The sequence below is a fragment of the Bombus fervidus genome, chromosome 9 (genome assembly GCF_041682495.2).
Source record: "Bombus fervidus isolate BK054 chromosome 9, iyBomFerv1, whole genome shotgun sequence".
NCBI classification, from domain to species: Eukaryota; Metazoa; Arthropoda; class Insecta; order Hymenoptera; family Apidae; genus Bombus; species Bombus fervidus.
This window is the reverse complement of record NC_091525.1, coordinates 8,866,262-8,886,389: the sequence shown is the minus strand read 5'-3', so window position 1 is coordinate 8,886,389 and position 20,128 is coordinate 8,866,262. Positions and strand designations below refer to the sequence as shown.

The 20,128-nt window shown below is 33.5% G+C and overlaps 3 protein-coding genes across 10 annotated transcripts in view; 2 read left to right on the top strand and 1 right to left on the bottom strand.

The window, feature by feature from the left end:
* Bw (brown) overlaps positions 1-20,128 on the bottom strand; it is a 21,911-nt gene extending 1,783 nt beyond the window's left edge. For 2 of the 8 annotated variants that reach the window (XM_072009669.1, XM_072009677.1), the window contains exons 1-11: positions 10,881-11,443; positions 9,034-9,199; positions 8,871-8,919; positions 7,397-7,446; positions 6,589-6,722; positions 4,725-4,877; positions 4,220-4,458; positions 3,380-3,476; positions 2,883-3,125; positions 927-1,160; positions 245-380 (exon numbers count right to left, since the gene is read on the bottom strand). In XM_072009669.1, the coding sequence (XP_071865770.1) occupies positions 245-380; positions 927-1,160; positions 2,883-3,125; positions 3,380-3,476; positions 4,220-4,458; positions 4,725-4,877; positions 6,589-6,722; positions 7,397-7,446; positions 8,871-8,919; positions 9,034-9,199; positions 10,881-10,904 (1,525 nt within the window). In that variant the 5' untranslated portion in view covers positions 10,905-11,443. Of the gene's footprint in view, positions 1-244; positions 381-926; positions 1,161-2,882; positions 3,126-3,379; positions 3,477-4,219; positions 4,459-4,724; positions 4,878-6,588; positions 6,723-7,396; positions 7,447-8,870; positions 8,920-9,033; positions 9,200-9,440; positions 11,477-20,110 lie in introns of those variants that run through there. The other 6 variants (XM_072009673.1, XM_072009676.1, XM_072009671.1 and 3 more) reach the window with 6 other exon arrangements.
* Positions 17,906-19,198, top strand: LOC139990439 (uncharacterized). The gene is made up of 3 exons (XM_072009678.1): positions 17,906-18,052; positions 18,591-18,723; positions 18,861-19,198. Exons 1-3 carry the CDS (start codon positions 17,949-17,951, stop codon positions 18,990-18,992), a joined length of 369 nt encoding a protein of 122 aa, XP_071865779.1. The 5' UTR covers positions 17,906-17,948; the 3' UTR covers positions 18,993-19,198.
* On the top strand, positions 19,320-20,024 carry LOC141445823 (uncharacterized). The gene is made up of 3 exons (XM_074111895.1): positions 19,320-19,441; positions 19,539-19,632; positions 19,695-20,024. Exons 1-3 carry the CDS (start codon positions 19,401-19,403, stop codon positions 19,866-19,868), a joined length of 309 nt encoding a protein of 102 aa, XP_073967996.1. The 5' UTR covers positions 19,320-19,400; the 3' UTR covers positions 19,869-20,024.

Here is a 20,128-nt window from a genome sequence, read left to right as displayed (position 1 = left end):
CTGAACATTTTATATATTTTTATGTACCGTATGCAATTTGTAGAAAAATGTATAAAAATCAGCGATCTACTTTCAATTATATAATAAATATAATTAATAATTTTCTCTTTGTCTGTCTGTGACTCTGGGACTTACAACAATTTCAGTTATATTGCTTTAGTAACAAAAAATATATAGTATTCTTATAATAGTTGAGAATTTTTGTTTTCTTCTGTTTTATTTTTTCTACTCGTAAGATCCTCACCAAGAGCGGAGGCTGAAACGGCGCAGACAACTACAGGCAGCGCAAAGTAAACGAATCCTAAAAGTCCACCCTTCAGCCCCGTGATTGCGAATATGAAAGCCGCGTACAGCAATGGCTGTATTATCGCCCCGGGTATCTGAAAATTTCCACGGAATCCACTATATCCGTACATTGAAAATGGAGATTGGATTTCGCCGCTATTCATCCAGAAATGTAATATCTCGAAAGCATAAAAACCAGTATACAATTAAATAATAGCCGGAGTGCGATCACTTCGAAACCTTATTGTCCTTGGACCAGAAAAATTTCCAACGACAATGAAACAAAATAAAAATGTTTTTTACTAATCCAATAATTCAATAAATATCTTGATGTTAATGTTACTAATTAACATAATCATTAATTTAAATGTATTTCCAATTTTTAGTCACTTCTAATTTTTTAATTAATAAGAATACCTTTATCAAAAGTTTTCCAATTAGAATAATTATAAAAGTTTCAATGTCTGCAACAAAATCCTCTAAATATCATTTCGTTAAATTTTATTTGTATGTATTTCGTTGTTAGGAAAAATGTACTTTCGCCGAGTCACATCTATTAATATTCTATACAGAGATTGTAATAACACTAGATATAATCTTAGGCATTGGTAAAGGACTTATTAATAATCAATTTATCTCACCAGGACGATAACCTTGCTCATGTAATACGGCGTCGGGTCGTATAATCCACTGGCGATGTCACGCAGTAGAAGCGGCAGTTCTCGCGGGAATGTATAGAAAACAGCATAATTGAACGTGAATACAGTTTCGACGACCACCAAGTAGAGGAGACCTTGCATATTCTGTATGCCACCCTGGTTCAACGCTTGTCCCGTGATGTTCATATAGGGCAACGCTATCAGCAATCCTATAAACTTTAAACGTGCGTTTGTCGATTTCTGGATTGTTTGGGATTTCGGGAAATTCGGGAAAATCGGGAAACCGAATGGAAGGCGGATGACTGATTAGAGAAGAATCGAGCCAGACACAGTGGAGTTGACAAGGACATTAATTAGAGTAGAGTTTATGGTAATTTATATAATTTGAAAATATTACATTTTAAAAATACCAGAAAGGATAGTAAATTCTGCTTTTTGGGGGAATATTTGGAGGCTAGTAATCGATGCTAAATTGTACGATATCAGGCGAGACTCTGGTCTAGTGTTGGAAATCGAAAGTTATAGTAACTATGACAAGAAAAAAAGCTAATTACACTGGAATCGTGACTCGAGAAGTGTATCAAATTATAGTGAACGAGGAGAAATGCAAGCACATAACTTTCACTCGAAGGAAACAGACAGGCCGTGCAATATCACCGAACAATAAAACCGATACAGTTAAGAACTCGGGAATGCGCTTGGGTAGCAGACTCGCTTGGAAGCATCACACTCGGCACAAATTGGAAACAAAAGAAGAAACATGGGATACCTAGCAGGAAGTATATTGCAATTCAAAACTATAAATGCGGGAAACAAACTTCTAATCTACAAAGTACAATAATCGTGAGACCAATCTGAACTTATAGGATTGAGCTCTAGAGCATAGCAGCTAACAGCCGCATCAAGAAGATCGAAGCATTACAATCAACCACTTTACGGACAATAGTCAATGCTCCATGGTACAGTAGAAATTAAGAGCTCAGAAAAGATCTGGAGATAGAACCAATTTCGAAAGTAATCGCAAACCAAGTTAAGAGATACAAAAAGAGGCTATCTAACCATCCAATTACTTTAGCAAATAATCTACACAGCCAGCCTATCCTGAGGAGACGAATTAAAAAGTACCCAAACGATTTCACAATCTAACAATAAGAAACTATATTAGTCGCAAAGAGAAAATATTTACATGGTGTTAGTATAGTTAAGCTATATAAAATTATCGAATGTCTTCGGGAAAAATTGGAATTGGATTTCGAAAAAAGAAGGCATAAAAAGATAAAGTTATGGAATATCGAGTACAAAAATTTATTAGAAATGAGGAAGGTTTCAAAGAAAATCAAGAAAATTTAATTTACCTAGAAGGATTCTAAATTTAGATATTCTAAATTTTAACTTAGTAAAATTGTGCATATATTCATCGAGATATAATAATTGTGAAAAGATTTAATTGAAAATAGGATTCAAGTAATCACAATAATCTATCTTGATCGAACATTATAAAATTACAGTATCTCGGTAAAAGAAACAAAATGTAAAATCAAATTCCTGCGAATTCCTTTTCATAATTCTAGTATCGAAAATCGAAATTCAATCACATAAATTGATTGGAAAAAAGAAGAAACCAGAGATAATATAAATTAACTGGAAGGAAAAAAGAGGAAAATTATGTATACGCGAAACATTGTGTGAATGCAACGTTCGTCTCTAACTATCTGACTTCGAACTATCTTATCTCGCAACTTTTCCCTTCAAATTTCCCGATAACTTGGGATTTAATCCACTACCATCTGAAACTTTGAAATATATGAAACAATGACCGTGTAGCTACGATACGGGAACGATTAAAGCACAAAGGCGGAGAAACAAGGCGACAGGGGATCAGACAGCTTATCGTGGTCAAAGGAAAAGCTTGTTGTAGGACAAAGTCCAATGTCTCACCATGTACGTTGTGAATCGCAAGAGAAGAGAGGCTGAATTCCTCTTGTAATCGACGTAAGTTCGCCACGTAAGCCAGCGAAGCTGCGTCAGTGTACGTGCTTTTTTGAAATCTTTCGGAGACAAGGAGATCTGTGAGAATATTGCTGGTAGCTCACTGGAATCCATGAAGCAGGAGTAGTCGATCAGTTTCGACACCTTCTGGTTGTGTTTCGATTTCTCGTATTGATCGCAGATCCAATTTACCTATGCAGGATCATCGAGTTTGTCCAGAAAGTTTTGTTTCCGTTTTTCTTTTCTCTGTTCTGTTTTTTCTTTTGTTAACACGTTGACAAAATTTTATATGTTTGATATACGTAATATGTATTTCGCCCTGAGAGCCACAAAGATTGAAATACACTTATACGTTATTATATTTAATTTTTTGCCAAGTATAAGTATATGTTTGTCTAAATCATTCACGTCGTTGAAAATTCTTCGAAAGATTTTGTTTACAGTACCTTTCTATAACTTTCAGCTTCCTTGCCGCGAACGATGGATAGTTGAGAAACGAAGAACTCGGCGCTGTTGAAAGTTGGAGGACAACGTAGGTCCAAGCTGAAAGTTGCGTTCCATTTTTGTGAAATAGTGTGTGAACTATGCATTGGTTGAATGGCAAGAAGTTTGAATTCTTTGGAACCTTGTATACATGAATCTAAATTTGTAAATCTTGTGTAAAAACATTATGTGAACGATCACTGTTTGCTACGCGCAAAGAAAACACGTACGTTTCTAAACGAGTCACGTCATTCAAAAATAGCTGGATACCAATTTCTTTTAAAAGGTCCAGATACTTAAGTATATTTGACGTAAAAATCCTTTTACTCAGCTTCAATGTCGGCCAATATATAAAATTTTCAAAGCAAAAGCCATCTCTAAAAGTAGCCATTTGACATTTTATGATACCGTTCGTAACATTCACAAATTATTCAAATCGTATCGTCGAAATGTTAGAATGGCCATAAATTTTATATGAAATGAAAATGAAATACTGTTCAAAATACCAAAACTTCCATCAGAAATTATCAGCCAATAACTCTGATTTAAATCAACTTTAAATTGATCTTAAGTCGAGTGAAGTTATCCTTGAATTTTTTAAAGAATATACAATTTTAATTGAAATGAACCTTCTGATATTAATAATAAATAGCTCCGCATATTGATACTGATCCTATAAATACTATAGATAATGTAAATAATAATATAAAATAGAATTACAAGTAATTCCTTATTTATCTCAAAATCTGATTAAAAATGAAATGAAGCGTTGATGCGGTATCTAAATAAATAAATAAACAAACCTATCGAAGAATTTCATAGCGTCGGTAGAAGAACCTTGAAAAGCGACCCTGCCGCTGGAAAGTAGCAGAACTTCATGGAAGATGTCTAACAAACCGGAAGCAGGTTGATGCAACGTGCATATGACTATCCTTCCGCTGGCTGCGACGTCCCTCAACGTCTTCACCACAGTCATCGCCCCATAACTATCCAACCCTGTAGTTGGCTCGTCGCAGAATAGAATGCTCGGTTCGGTGAGCAACTAGAAAGATTTTCTACTCTATGTGTATCTCATATGAAAGAAATTACGGGTCAAAATAAATAAATATTATCATTGTTATAATATCTCATAAGATATATATTTTTATAAATAGAACGACAAGATCTATCGGTATTTAAAATTTCAACCAAGTCAATGACCGAAAACGTGTGTAATTAAAACATGAATTATCAAAAATAGTTGAAAAGCTCGAAAAATTCATTTGTCTATATATGTTTTTATTTAAGAAAAATGTTTCAAGATCTTACTTGAACAGCCAGGGTGACGCGTTTCCTCTCTCCGCCAGAAAGGGCAGATAATTTCGTGGTGATACATTTTCCTAGTCCAAGTTCACCAAGCAGCACCATTATGCGTTGCCTTCTGACGTTGGCCCTCAGCCTCCTGTCCATTTTCATGCACGCCTTGATCAAATCAAGAACAATCGCCAAGTTTTAATGGCTGCGGAACCCAATCATTCGACGTTTAAGCGAATTACACGACGTCGACGGTCGGATGCGCATTGGAAAAGCGTTTTCAGCGAAAGTTTGAAATGAGATTCGGTTTCGCTTGAACGCGAAATAAGCCTTTGAAGAGTAGTTCTTTGATGAAAGATACGAGATTGATTTTTAACAGATTTCAGATTGGATGCTTGAAACTCAGCGTATTATTGGGGCGAGATTATAAATTATGATGGACATGGAAATCATAATGCGTATAAAAATTACGAAGATCGTGAATAATATGGAGATTGCGGAAGTTAAAGTAAAATTAATAGAATAAGAACCATAAAAATCACGTAAGTCGTAATAAAGATAAATGTCACGCAAATTAGAGAATAGAGAAACATGCAAATTATGAAAACCATAAGAAACATAAAAATCGTGAAAATTACAATACGATAATAAAAGTCATAAATATCGTGAAAGATGTAAAAAATGAAAACCATGAATGTCATAGTACAAATACGAATCATAAGCATCACGAAAGGGACAAGAAACATAGATGGAAAATTGGAAACTTGAAAATTGGAAAGTTAAAAATATGAAATTGCATAAACGTGTGCAGTCTACACAATCTACAATTTTGTGTTACATATTAAATAATATTTTTTCTAAGTAATAATTAACAAAAAGTAACGGTTCTTATAGATTATGAAGAAATCAGCTCTGAAAGGCTTAGATTACAATTTCATATCAACCGATGATAAGCCATCCCCAATACACATTTTCAATCAAATATCGGACAAAGGATAAAAGCAGGTGTTTCACAAAGAAATCACTGTTCCATTATGTTTCATTCGATTTCAGAATTGATCTATCGAAACACATAACTCCTTCTCGTTACATAAGACAGATAATCTGTACTGATACCAGTCGGTTTATCGATCTCGATTACGAGCTTGACAAACTGATGGCGAATAAAAGGCAATTATTTAAAACCGCTAACTGCCAATCGACGCGAGTTTATCGAACGATTATTCTGCTCACTGTACCGTGAACTGCACCATAAACTTCTACTAGCTACTGGGTAACCATTATTCGATCGGTGTTAGTAGAGATCGATTGCCGCCGTCCATTGAAACGAGTATGATTAATCAAGAACGATTCATGATATCTATCATCGACGATAAAATATGTATCAAATAAATGCTTTCAACGACGTTATGATAGTTATAACATATCCACCATTTTTCATTTCGTTTCTTGGTACTTTGATAAATTTCTTGTAACGAGGAAGATGGATATAATTTAAGGAATAAGAAATCGGGAAACTAATGGAAAAATCTATTTTGCGTTTGCATATGTAGATTATTAAAAAATAAATTTATATTTTTATCTGATGGACCGATACTTATTTGTTATTAAGTTATATTAGGAAAAATGTTTTTCTAATTCTATAATTCTATAGTTTTATGGTTCTGTAATTCTGTAAGTCCATAATTGTTTAATTCTAAAGTACCAAAGTCTTGTTGTTGTGGTACCAAAGTACCAAAACTTTGAAAAATGTTACTTATTAATATAGATAATAAGAAACATCGTAAAACTCTAAATTTTAGACACTTTTAAGGGGAAATAGAGACTTGATTGAATATAGAAAGATTAAAGTAAATTAGAGCAATGTAATTGAACGAACCATAAATTCCATGTGCTCTAGGATTGTCAGCGATTCGATGGCCAGGTCCATTTGTGGAACGAATCCAGATGTCCTTATCATCTGGTCGGTATCGATAGGCTTGCCATTTAACAGAACGTCACCTGTCGCTTCTCCTACCGATTAAAAATGCACACTGGTCAGAGATCTGCTCGTTTTGATTTCAAAAATAGTAAAAGGACAGAGAATGTTTCTCTTTTTATTTCTATCTATATCAGCAAAAATATATTTAAACTATAGTTTCAAAGAAAAGGGAAGAAATTTTCCGCAACAAAGATCTAGAAACTTTGTAACATTATATTATTGATTTTATTAATATATTTATTGTAATATATAAAAAAATTGATTAGGTTTCCCTGATAAAGTTAGAAACAAATTATGCAAAATATAAAACAATATAAAAATTTAACTATTAAGGTAACACTAGAAATAGATTTTGTTTTTAGAAAACATCTGATCAGATTAGATTCTTCTGTTACCTTAATAAATTATTTTGTCAAAAATCTATTCAAATAAAGCAAATCACTATTGGTATCGTTAATTATCAGGCCATCTCAAATTAAATAATAATGAAAATTAACAGAAGACTCGTTATAAGTATAACATACATATAATTACCCCAAAGAACGTGATTTGAAATTTTTGCCGTATTTTTTCATATAGGTACATTTCATTTCGATCTTTTTTGGCACAAATTTCATTCGTTGGCAGTTCTACCATTAACAATACCGTTTTATTCTGACCGCGGCGAATTAAATCGTGAGAAATGGAGGAAAATAAACTTATGAACCTTTCACACGGCGGCTGATCGTCGCGAGCAATGTAGTTTTCCCAGCGCCGCTGCAAAAACAAATTCTTTTCAGTGAGGGAGAAGAACGTTCCATCCCCGCGTTGGGAACAATTAACCCCGGAATACTAAGCACTCGTAATTTTCGTCAGCCATGCTCTGAACATCCAATTTTATTTCCGTCTCTGCCTTCCTCTTCACGGTGCAGACTGTAATATTAAACGCATCAGCAAACTGTTCCTCAAGCCAGGGATAAAGAGGGTAGAAACGAACGTTAAAATCTTAATACGCCAAGTTTAACGGTAGCAACATCTGTAATCCGTAAATTTTACATGTGAAGATATGCTGCTAACAACGAGCTGATTAAAAATTTAATGATCCGTAAAGTTCACTGATTATCACACAGTTAAGAGGATAGTAAACAACTTTTTTATGGGGCTGGACGTTTTATTGGGTTGCATAGGTTGGATAAAGATTCAGGTGAGTGCGTTAACACTAGAGCTAGCAATCTTCAATATACAGGGTGTATCGTAATGTGTGGTATCCATTTCAGTAGTTGACAGAGGGCACAAAAATGATGAAAGAAGCTCATGTGAACATATGTTCTGTCTAATTCTGTTTCAAATTTATAGTCATCTTTGTGTTTTAATAATTGGAATAATAAAGTGTTTATCTTCACAGAAGGTGCTACCCTCGGCTTGTATTACTTGACATACACCTAGAATTTTTTAAAGATTGCGAAATTTTTTGATACAACAGCAAGCTTACATACAGACCGAGAATCGTAGCTATAACCTTCTGTGAAGTTAAGTTGAAACCTTAAGGTAACTTTGGCACAAAGTCAGATGCAGCACATGTTCGAGTGAACTTTTTCCATTATTTTTGTGTCTGTCCACGACTGAAATAGGTCTCACATGTTACGGTACACCCTGTATAAGTATCTAAATATTAATCGTAACAAATAACGAAATAATATTAATACATAATAATTTATTGGGTAACAAATTCGTATGGATTTGGAAAAATGTTATACAAATCATTGCAACTTAAAAATACGCCTTATTGTGAATGAAGATACGTACGTATCTGTAGAGTTATTTCTTGATTAGATAGATCTTTTCACACTTTGTTAAATGAACGTGAATATAATAATATAATATCACCTATATACCTAATATATCATATATAGGTACACTGTTAGAGCAGCGAAATGAAAATAAAAATACGTAACTACACAAGTGGTGAAGTTAAAAAGATGGATAAAGACGAAGGAGAAGTCGAAAATGAAGCGCAAATGTAAATGATATTTCCATTTGAAAATGATCTGCAGAACATGTAACGAGAATTGAATGTCCTATGAGTATGTCTATAGTTATCTGTATATCTTATATTCGCCATATATCGGTGTTTTTATGTAAATTAATAATTTGTAATTTATTTAGTATTCCAGGGTTACAAGAAATTTCACGATGATTACCTTGGTCCCATAATTGCCATCAACATTCCTGAATTAACTATACCACTGACTAGAAATAAATCAGGGAATTAATAATTTTTGGATTATAAAAGCACCAGAGAATATAGTTGCGGATTATATATATTCAGTATTATTTCCTTGATCTTTTTAGTAGAAATTATACCTCCATTGAGCAGTCGAATGAATTCAGTGTGCTGTAGACCGAAAATTGCTCGAAGACTACCGCCATTGACCTTCCTCTCAACCGTATATGAAATGTTCCTCCAAGTCAGACACAAATCTTTTAGTATACTCGACTGCAACGTTGGATATCCCGGACTGCGTGTCATCTGGAAAAATAGATCAATCCCAATCATGTCTTTAGGTATTTTTTCAATTATCAATGCGTTGTTTTGCTCATTTTCACTGTTTGTTAAAAGAAAAAATCTAAATATTAATAAAATGAAACGAATAAAAATACGAATAAAATCCATTGCAATGAAACATGTTTTCCAAAAGTTTTCCTCAATAGACGGAAGCTACTTAATAGATCTAACATTCTCCTTTTCTTTCCTAAGAAAATTAATTTACCAAAATTACCACCAACATTTTCAGATAACCGTCTCGAATTGGAAACCACGAATCGAAAATTTGAAATCCCGAGCGTAGTTAGGAAAATCCAGGAAACTAGCAAAAACCGAACGAACGAAGGGATAGAAACGAAATCGATGTAACGTTCGTTCAACTTCCAATGCGATTTTCGTGTTTAGAAAATGGATATCGCTGGCGTATTCGAAATGATCAATCGTAATTATTCGAAATTACAGCGAATCGGAGGGTATGGAACGCGAGAAAATCGACGAGCAAGAAGATATAAATAGTTTCTTAGAGTGATGAGCTTGTGGTTATTCAAGGATCATCGTTACAAGTAATGAACCTTTCCACTAACAGCGTCTCATTAAAGTGCCTATAGGTCAGATTCGATTACATAAAACACAAGTCCAGCTTGTGTGTCGTCATATCGAGCCAACTAGCTGTTGTTTATACTTATATAAGTTTGTAGAATCGTACTTATTGTTAGATGTTCCTTACATAAATTCAGAAGAACATACATAAAGTAAAGCCCAGCTATTACTTTCACAGGAAAAGAACAGATACAAATATCCAGACTCAGTGGTCTATTAGTCGCTCCAACATTAAACATTCGCATCTTATCAAAAAAGCAGGCTCCTAAATTAAAATAAACTGAAGTAAAATATACAGCGGTCTGCGAAGTGCAGTATAAAAAAAATAAATTGAAAATGAAGAATAAAATGTATTTAAATACAACAATTTGTTTTCGTAAGAAAATTGGCTCTAAAAGTGTATCGAGCATGCGTGTATAATTTCTAATTGTAAGCAATAAATTGGTAGACCTTGGTAGCATCTCTCATTAATAAATATTTTCTTCTGTTCGCTACTACTTCTGTTTACCTTGCATTGATAAGATAATAGATTCTATAGAAAGAGTAAAATCCGCTTCGATATTTGGTACATTTCCGAAAGCAATTTTTTTTAAGCGGTGCGTTATTTTAGAAAATTGTGTTCATCGCGTCTGATTTATTTATGGAGAATCGCGTTCTAAAGGAAAGGATTAAATGGATTATGTACTGGATGGAGTAAGTGAATGTGTGAACAGTTTAACATGCCCCTGTATTGGTTAATCAAAGGACCTAACCCTTTGAGTGTTAACCGACGCTACTAGCACCACGCTGATAACGTGAAAATTATTTCCTGCATTACTTTCAGCGATAAAAAATAGAAAAGAAAGAAGGAAACCATCGTGTAAATAAATGTACGAACATTCCACACCTTTTCAACTAAAATCCTTGGTCTTAAAAAGTTTCGGACTGCAAAGAGTTTAATTAACGATCACTAATTAAGCCTTTATATGTTTAAATTCTAGAATGAAGAAAAGAATACTTTGACAATACAGTTATCGTTTATTTATCCATCAAATTAAATCTCATTTCAAGGTATACGTATACTCACTCTAACCGTATCGTAGAAAATCATCCCGCTGAATCACTATAATAAATAGATCCACAGGCATCCATCGATTCACTCACGAATTATCCACTGTATGTATACTAACCAACAAAGCCATAAAATACTCGAACCTAACGTAACCACAAACTCTATCAACAATTCCAATTAATTTAAAGCTCAATAGATTGTGAAAACCCATCGAAAGACACACAAACACCATTACATATCGCCTTCGCACAGAAAGAAGTGATCGCAAAAATCACTCATCTTAAATAATCTCCTATTATTATTGAAACAACGTTACATATAATATAACTCGAAATATTGTCGTTTTAATGTAATGTACAACGCTTCTTTTTAAGTTCACCAGCAACGAAGGTTATAAGTGTATGCTGGTTTTTATGGGAAGGTATGGGATACCGAGGAAGATGTGTAGAGTAACGTGTGTGTACGTGGGTCTGGTTATGGCGTTTCGGTTGACTGAAGAGAAGCTGGTTGGATTGTGGTAACCAAAGGCGAATGTTGTTCGCGACAACACGATACTATCGCGAGTGGTTTTGTGGAGGAATAGGCGAGTGTGTTGTCTTATATGCAACGGGAGGCCGTTGCACAACGAGAACTATGATACGACAAACTCACTGGTGGAAACAGTGACAGGATTACGCGACGGAAAGGAGCTTTAACGCATTCCGCAGCGGATTGGCGGATCTTGCGTTGAGTTAAAAGCTGCTTTTCATGGGGTGTGCTGGATGGTTAATGGCTCTCTTATTGATACACGCTCTTCTTTTTTTTTTTTTTTTCTCATATGCAGAAGATTGGTATAACGTGACGTTGTGTCGCGGCGAAAATTTCAAGTGTTAGTACTAAACGTGGAGTAGTATGTTTCATGTTCCTTTTTTTTAAAGATCAAAAATGGTAATTGTTAAAGTAGAAATAGGTAGAAATATTTTTCGCGAATTAAAAATAGTTTTTATTGCAATTAAAAATAATAGCGAGTAAAATAATATTACTTCTTTTCTTGCAAATGATAATTGATGAGCTAGAATATTTTATTGAATAGATTAAGAATAATAGTTGGTGGGAATTTTTAAAAATCTGTTATTACAAGAGTTCTAGGGTTTTCAAAAATATAAAATGATAGTGTATCAAATAGTAGTTTTTTTTTTTTTTTTCTAAATTAGAAATAATATTTGGTGAAGTTGATTTGGGTCTTCTTGTATTGGGTGTCTTCCTGATTTGAGGGTTGACAGTATAGTTCTATATACAAATTTATTTCTAGTATAGCTCCAAATACAAATCATAATTATTAATTATGTGTAGTAATAAGAAAATCATATTATTGATAAATGGATTAAGCTGATCTGTAATTTATCTACATAAAGAAATGTCTCCCTAACTTGTCTTTATGAATACAAATTCATCAAGATCATTTTATATGGATAATTACATTCTGGATTACGAACGAATAAATTATAATAAGAAATAATTAAAAGCGTTTGTCTCGTTGTTTTGTTATATTGTAGAACATTTTAAATTATTTTCTTAACATCGTTCATTGATTGTAATGCACAACAAGGCTTTACTCACTGTGAAACGACGTTATAATGATTTATAGACAGCAAGTCTGAAAATGAGGAATTGATGCATACGGTTGTATATTTAATGAAGCCACGTTACAGTTTGTTTATTTATACATATGAACCCGACATGTTGTTTACATATTTACATGTGTATCTAAAAAGAGAAAAGTTTGCAGAAATGTTAAAATACACTGAACGGTTTAATGAAGCAATCTGTTGGACGAGTATTGATTCAATATCTGATAAACGTTTCAATTTTTAGTTGGCAAGAGCCCTCCCATTTGTGCATTCGACTAGCGTGCACATATTTGATCTGCTTGCAAGCTACGCTGATCAAATTCATATATTGAGGATTGAAAAATTCTGATTTTACAAATATTATATTTTCTTTAAATTCATCTTGAAATTTATAATTATCGACACTCTGCTTTGGAATTTGCTTCAGGATGTACGATTATTTCTGTTATTTCTTTGTAATGAATACGAAAATAAAATGAAAGTAAGTCGTTTGTTTCCTAAAGGGTTGAACAATAATCATGTAAATTAAACAATGACAAAATTGAGAAATTTGAAAAGTTATTTCACATTTCATTTCCGAAATACAAATTTCCTAATAAAAGAAGAAACTTTTGTAAACGATTTTATGTATAGAATAAAAAAAGAACCAAAATATGAAACACAGACGTGCATAAACTAATGTTTCAACTTCCTGCATGTATGTATCTGTGTAGTAATAAAAAATATTTCAAATAAAATACTGTCATGGGAAAAAAGCGTCCTGTCTGTGAAAACGTCTGTTAACGTCCGCGTGATTAACAGTTTTGAGTGCTATTTGGTTTTATGATATCGAATGTCAAAGATATCGCGAATTGCACACGTCAGTCGTGAATAGTTAACGAGAGAAGAAACAAATGAATCGATTCTTCTACTTAATAATTCTGCGATGCTTTCTTTTTCTTTTTATCCTTCGTAATATGATCATTCGCAGTGTGCTTTGTTTTTCTATCTTCCCTAGTATTTGATTATTCCTATACGTTCAAAATTTTTGTAAATTAGTCATACTACCTTCAAATAATATCGTATAAATATCAATCTCTTCGCTCATAACTCTGTCCACACAATAAGAATAATAATAACACAATAAGAATAATTATAAAATTTCAAACTATAAATCAGCCCTTTCAAACTTCTCTCGGATTTCTCTTTAAAAAAGGAAAAGCAGAAGTAACACCATCAATTGTGAAGATCGATCGAAATTATAAATCAACCCTTTCAGTTTCTTGTTCTTGCATGCTCAGTAATTTATCGTTTTCATGACTTAAATATCTCTATAAATCTTCAACAATCATGCAGTAACCACTGTTACTAAGCAAAACCACCCTTTTTCTCACTCTTTCCTCTAAAACACAAAAAGACAAAAACAAAAGTAACATGCTGGATTCCAAGAATCAGTGAAAAAATATGAATCTTCTCAAAATTATCTTCGGCCTTTCTTTCACCCTTCTCTTAAAGAAGCTTGTTAAATTCTTTGTAAGAAGACATTCTTGAAAAGAAGTGAACGAAAGTAATAATCCGGATTGCAAGAATCTACCGAAATTACAAATCAATCTCTTGCAACCTCTTCCATTCTTCCTCCCACATTTTTCTTTAAGAGAGAAAACAAAAGAAACAAGACTTAGATCCCAAGACCTGATCGAATCTACGAACCAACTTTTCCAAACCTTTCTCACCAATTCCTCCGCCCTCTTCCTTAAAACGAAGCAAGAAGAACAGCATGGACCGCAAGGATCGATGGAAACAATGATCGCGCGATCGAAAAACGACAGAGCAGAAACGTAAATGAAGGAAAGTTCAAAATCGGCAGAGGAATGACCGCAATCGCAATAAAACGATGGAAATATTGGAATCGGCGCAATATGATTCCGCGACGGATCGCGAAATGAAACGAAACAATGTTTGCGTTGCGCGGAACTCTCTTCCACCCTCTATCATCCCCATCTCCCTTGCCCTTTCTATCTGTCCCCTATTCGTTCCTGGCTCACCTCGTCTCGGTCTCTGTTTCTCGTTCGCCGCTTTCACCCTGGCTGGGAATCGAGGATTTGTTAATATCGAGCGCCTAGCTAGTACCGTGCCAAAATGGCCGATGTTTAGTCATCCCTTAGTTCCGATTTAACCGAACGTACAACTGCGTCGGGTAATTCCACGAACGCGAATTTAATCATTAATTCTTTTAGTTTTTAATCATATTTAAGCGTATTTAATCATAATTTCTTAGGCGATAATTCGTTTGTTATGTCATTTGCTCTGTTTTAACGGCTCCCGAAATCGTGTTGAAAAGGGGGTTGAAAAAGACAATTTTTCAAGATTTCAAGATCCCCTAAGAGAATTTAGTCGTAGGAATTTTTTCACTTTTAGGCTTTTTTTCGGATTGGACGCAGCGCGTCGTAAATCTTCCAATCGAACAAATCGTGGATGAGGGTTGAAAGAGGAAATCTTTGAAGATTGCGGATTCTGTAGCGTAATTTAGAGGTTGGTTAGTTGTAACGATCTTTGTGGGATATTTTGGTTTCGTTTACGATCTACCAAGGAGTCGGTATTCGAGTAATTTATTAGACTTTTCGAATGTTAAGTTTCGTAATGTGGAATAGTTTAGCTTCTTTTGGATCCATGATATTTGGCCACTATATTATCATTTATTGGATATTTGGAAGTCTATAATGCGATGAAACTCGATTTATTAGGACTGTTTTGCTCAATAGAATGTTTATTAGCTTATTTTGATCCACGTCCTCTTTCCGATTATATTCTTGAGCAGATAGAATTTACTTGTGCAGAATATAGATTTTTATTGGAAATAAATTAGTGTAAAATTAGTGACAACAAGTTAATTAACTCGACCATGAAATGAGCATCCAATTCTGGATAAACACGAAAGATAAAATATGAACACTTTACAAATTACCGAAAATATTATTCCCTTGACATGAACATATACATACAAACTATAGAAAGAAATGAAAAATAAACAAATAAATAAATAGAAAGATAAAATATTAAAATATTAAAATCTAACTCTTGTCCGTTTACAAATTACCAAAAGTGTTATCATTATCGAGAAATAGTGTCGTTGAAATCTGTGTCGGTGATGTTAATGGCGCCCGAAAAATGTGTCCTAAATGCTAAAGAAGAAAAATATATAAAGCTAATAAAATCTATAAAATCGATAAAACGTAGTTATTAAAAAGGTTTCCAAAAAATGAAGAAACCCATCGATGGAATCTGATGATCGAAAGAATCGCTACAAATAAGAAAGAACTTGGCGCGTGGTAATCACTCTTTACATAATATTCGCGTAGACGTCAGTAAAACAACTGACTGCGTTAAACCAGAGTTTAAACAAGTGAACGAGCGAAACGTCACCTAACTGCGACGTGAGTTGACAGGCGTGCGTTTCTCTATCGTGGAATTCGGTTGAGATTCATTAAGTCGCCTACTAAACGAGCAATCAATTTCCATTAGAAACTTCGACGCCAGTTATAAAGTCAAAATCAGACGAAGATGTGTTCAAATTCGACCATTGTGTGTTTGAAGAGACGAAAGACGACGCGGAACTGGTCCCCGGGAAGAAACAGACGTTTTGTTTTCATTGATCAAGACGTAAGAGAATAAATGCGATCGAGAATAAGAAGACCGACGCCGCGGCCTCCGCTATGAAAACTTTTGCTTGGCAGCGATGCACTCCGCTTTCCGTGGAAGATTCTTCACTGATAGAGATATTACTAGAATGATAGGAGGAGAATGAAAGAACAGGCCAGAATTGAGATATACAAGTTTGCTAAGACGGTTAGTCATTTGTGGAGTTTTACTTGTTTTATGGGTTTGATTAGAAACGATGACGATCGATCGAGCGTGTGAAAGACGAGTATGAATACGAATTGGAGGGTTTCAAGTGAAAATCTATTTCATTTGTATTTAAATTCACGCGTATATGTAATATAGATACATATCTCCATTTTAAAGTAAAATAAGTTTTAAGTCTAAATTAGCTTTGTTGAGTCAGAGATTATATTCTATGTATATGTATATGTTCTATGTATTCTTTGATACAAAGATCATATTCAAAGATTTCTAGCGTTTAAAACTATAATTTCATCTTCTCACGACGATTATAAGAATAAAATTCGAATTTAGTTAAAGAATATTGCGTGCTCTTATACAAACACAAAAACAAATGTCTTTTCCACCAACTCTCACATCAAACTAATACGCAACTGTAACACATAACCTAACTTTACCTATACTGAACTGTTATTTATACTGGAAGATACAACTTTGTTATTTTAAAATGCGTTAATCTGCATTATCACGAGAACACACGAGAGAAAGAGATAAAGATTTGTTTGCAATTTTCATATAAAACACGTAAAAATTTAGATACCTAAAAGCATCTACCATGTTCCACACAATAAACATTTCTCCACAAAAGTAACAAATGACAATCCAAATTAGCTGAAGACTTAGAGGATCAGACAAAAATTGTCTATCGATGTTCGTAGACATATGGAAAGTAATCGAAAAAGCGAGGAAAAGCGAAGAGGATATGGATCGTTCCATCAAATACACGTCACAAAACGATAGGTTGCAGATGATCTTGGACAACTTGCCGAAACTAGAGATAACAATGGTGAACGAAATTAAGGCGGTGGATAGTAACGAATGTGACACGTAGATTGGGAGCAACCAAGACGATGTTTTCAAGAAGGAATCGAACGTTCCGCAGAGTAAGCGATCACAAATTTCTGAGGACGAACTTGTCGATTTGGCGGAACAGAGGACCTCATAGATACCATGGCCTACAATAATATCCGTTGAAGTATCAAAACTTAGATGTATCGATCCAAGTAGTATTGTGAATATATCTTGAAAAATGAAAAATGTTGTATAGGAAATGTTATTGGCATTTCATTATACGTAAGGCAAACAGAAAGAAGGGTATTAATTTAGTGTGATTTCGTCTGTTTTCGAACAGAAGATGTGCCCTCTTCGAACGTGAAGAAAACAAACGATAGGGTTGATGGTGATCAGAATGAATATGTTCAGAGGACGACGTCGATGTCTGAGATAGCTCGGAAGGAACATGAGTTTAAGCAGAGGACATTAAATATCGAATTAGAATGGGCGGAGTTACAGAAACAGACAGCGGTTAGCGAGTTAAATGCTTCGGAGATCAAAAGGCAGTTGATCGAGAATCAAGCCGTTGAATATTACAGCTAATATAGTACTATAATTACTAATATATTATAACGTTTATACATCTATCGCCTGCATTGGAAATTTGTATTTTTACGTTGGCGATTATGATAAAATAGATAAATTACTTAATTCTATGGAAAAATTGAATTAATATTGCCGCCAAATAAGAGTCACGACAGCCATCTCGCGGAAATTCTACCGAATCAGCACGACGTGATGTTCCACTTCGCAGTAGTGTATGGTTTCTAGTAGAATCTTCATCACTTGCTATACTTTGAAATTTTCACAGAGAACAATGCAACGAATTATTACTACGTTTTCTCGAAATATGGCTTCATTGAGGTACAAAAGAATGTTTTCCATAGGGATGGTTAATGTTAATTATATAGATTTTCTTTCTCTGCGTAGCTTAAATAGACCCCGGCTTTTTTATAATATTTGCACACAACGTAGTTAAAGGCAACGTACGTTGCATTTTAATTCCTTTTTAAAATATATCTGCAATAATCGAAATAGATCATTCGTTCAGTTAATTAAGATATATATTTTTTGTAAACTATACAAGCTTGTAGGGAATTATTGACTTTTTGGTATATGTACTTAACTTATGTAATAGCCTGTAATAGATTGTGTTCTTATAAAAAATCGTTTATAATATTTTTGTAATATTGTTTTCATTGTTCTGTATTTATTTTTATTTATAGTGTTTGTGATTGAAGCGTAGAATGGTCTGAGTCGATGTTATTTATTCAACTGTTTATTTGTATTGATGATATAAATGGACAATGTGTATTTTTAACACTTGCTGCTATGTCACAGCTTTTTTTGGCACTATCAATCATTAGGAGACTAATTACATTCAATCATTTGATTATTGCAGCCATGTAAAAATGGTTGGTGAACGTGGATCTGGAGCTGGTAGAGGAGGTGGCGGTGGTGGAAGCATCCGTGATGCTGGTGGAGCTTTTGGAAAAATGGAAGCAGCTCACGAAGATCAATATTTCTATAATCTGGTTAGTTACTCCTATTTCTCTGCACTCATAGAATTCTTATAGTGTTCATAAGGTTGTTAGAAGATTTAATTCCATTGTGTTTCTATATATCATAATCTATAATGATTTGCTTAGAAATATCAATATTTTGATTCTAGCAAAAACAACAAATTCAAAAGCTGAAGGAGGACCTTCATGATGAGATCTCTTTTCATGAGGAACAAATCAAACGCCATCAAGAAGCCATAAACCGTCACAAAAAAAGAATCACAGATATGGATGATAAATAAACTAATTCATCTTACATCAATATATCTGCATACTTTCTAAAAATGATGTTGCTCTTTCTAATGATGTAACTGTTATATTATTACTAATAGCAATTATAGTAGACATTTATGTCAGTACATTTTTTTAAATATTATACACAAATATAATATAGAATAATATATACATATATATATACATATATTGAATAAAAGCTGTAAACTAATAATTATTTTCTTGTACTTATGTAAAAGCTCTTATTTATATGTCTCGAGAGAAATTAATATCAATAAGATTATATCGATCATATTTCGATAACGTTTGCATTCAAATGTTTTATTGTTCGTGACAGAAAGTCGCAAAATTTCTGTTTCAATTTATGAAAGAATTTTTTTTCGGGAAATTGATGATATTAAAAATTATTGAAGACAATGTTTCGATATATTTTACAAAGACTATCGCCTGAAAGCTGGTAAGTTTGACATTTAAAAATTTTGTATATTATTAAACCCTCGATTATTTTTATTGGTTATATTAATTTTTTCGGAATCATACGATAGTTTTAATAGTTCCAGATATTTCACAAGGAGATACAGTGATTCTAATAAAAACAAAACTTCGAACAACGATATTGCATACGAAGCTGAATATTATTACAGACAGGTAATAATTTTCAGTATATAAAGTAATCACGGTGAAGAAATGTTTGTTTGCTTACTTCCCAGGATAAAGAATTGTTAGAAATGTTAAAACAAAAAATGCAAGAGGAAGTGAAATGCATGCAAGACGAGGTGACATCAATGCGTAATAAAATTGAAGAATATAATCGTACCATCAATGAAAATCTTCGATTTTTAAAAGGTCTTGAGAAAGATTTATCGGCTAGCGATAAAAAATAGCTTTATTGTGATAGTTCTCTCCAAAAATGTGAAACACATTGTAATTAGTTGCTAATGATACCTATTAAAGTTGAAAATACATATTCAAGAAGCAAGAAAGTTTAATGCAGGCTTAAATTTTTATATCTTATGATTAAAAAATGGTTGGTTGACAAATACGGTAGTTATTTCTTGAATCTTTATTTTATGAATTATTACCACTGTGTGAAATGAATATGAACTCGTTTAAAGATGGAACTCACCATTATGGCGTTCTGGTG

Excerpts from the sequence above, each read along its gene's own strand:
- LOC139990439 (XM_072009678.1), top strand. The coding sequence starts at position 17,949 with ATGGTTTCTAGTAGAATCTTCATCACTTGCTATACTTTGAAATTTTCA. Across the intron at positions 18,053-18,590 it reads CGAAATATGGCTTCATTGAG|CCATGTAAAAATGGTTGGTG; the intron begins GTACAAAAGAAT and ends TGATTATTGCAG. Across the intron at positions 18,724-18,860 it reads ATCAATATTTCTATAATCTG|CAAAAACAACAAATTCAAAA; the intron begins GTTAGTTACTCC and ends TTTTGATTCTAG.
- LOC141445823 (XM_074111895.1), top strand. The coding sequence starts at position 19,401 with ATGTTTCGATATATTTTACAAAGACTATCGCCTGAAAGCTG. Across the intron at positions 19,442-19,538 it reads AGACTATCGCCTGAAAGCTG|TTCCAGATATTTCACAAGGA; the intron begins GTAAGTTTGACA and ends TAGTTTTAATAG. Across the intron at positions 19,633-19,694 it reads CTGAATATTATTACAGACAG|GATAAAGAATTGTTAGAAAT; the intron begins GTAATAATTTTC and ends CTTACTTCCCAG.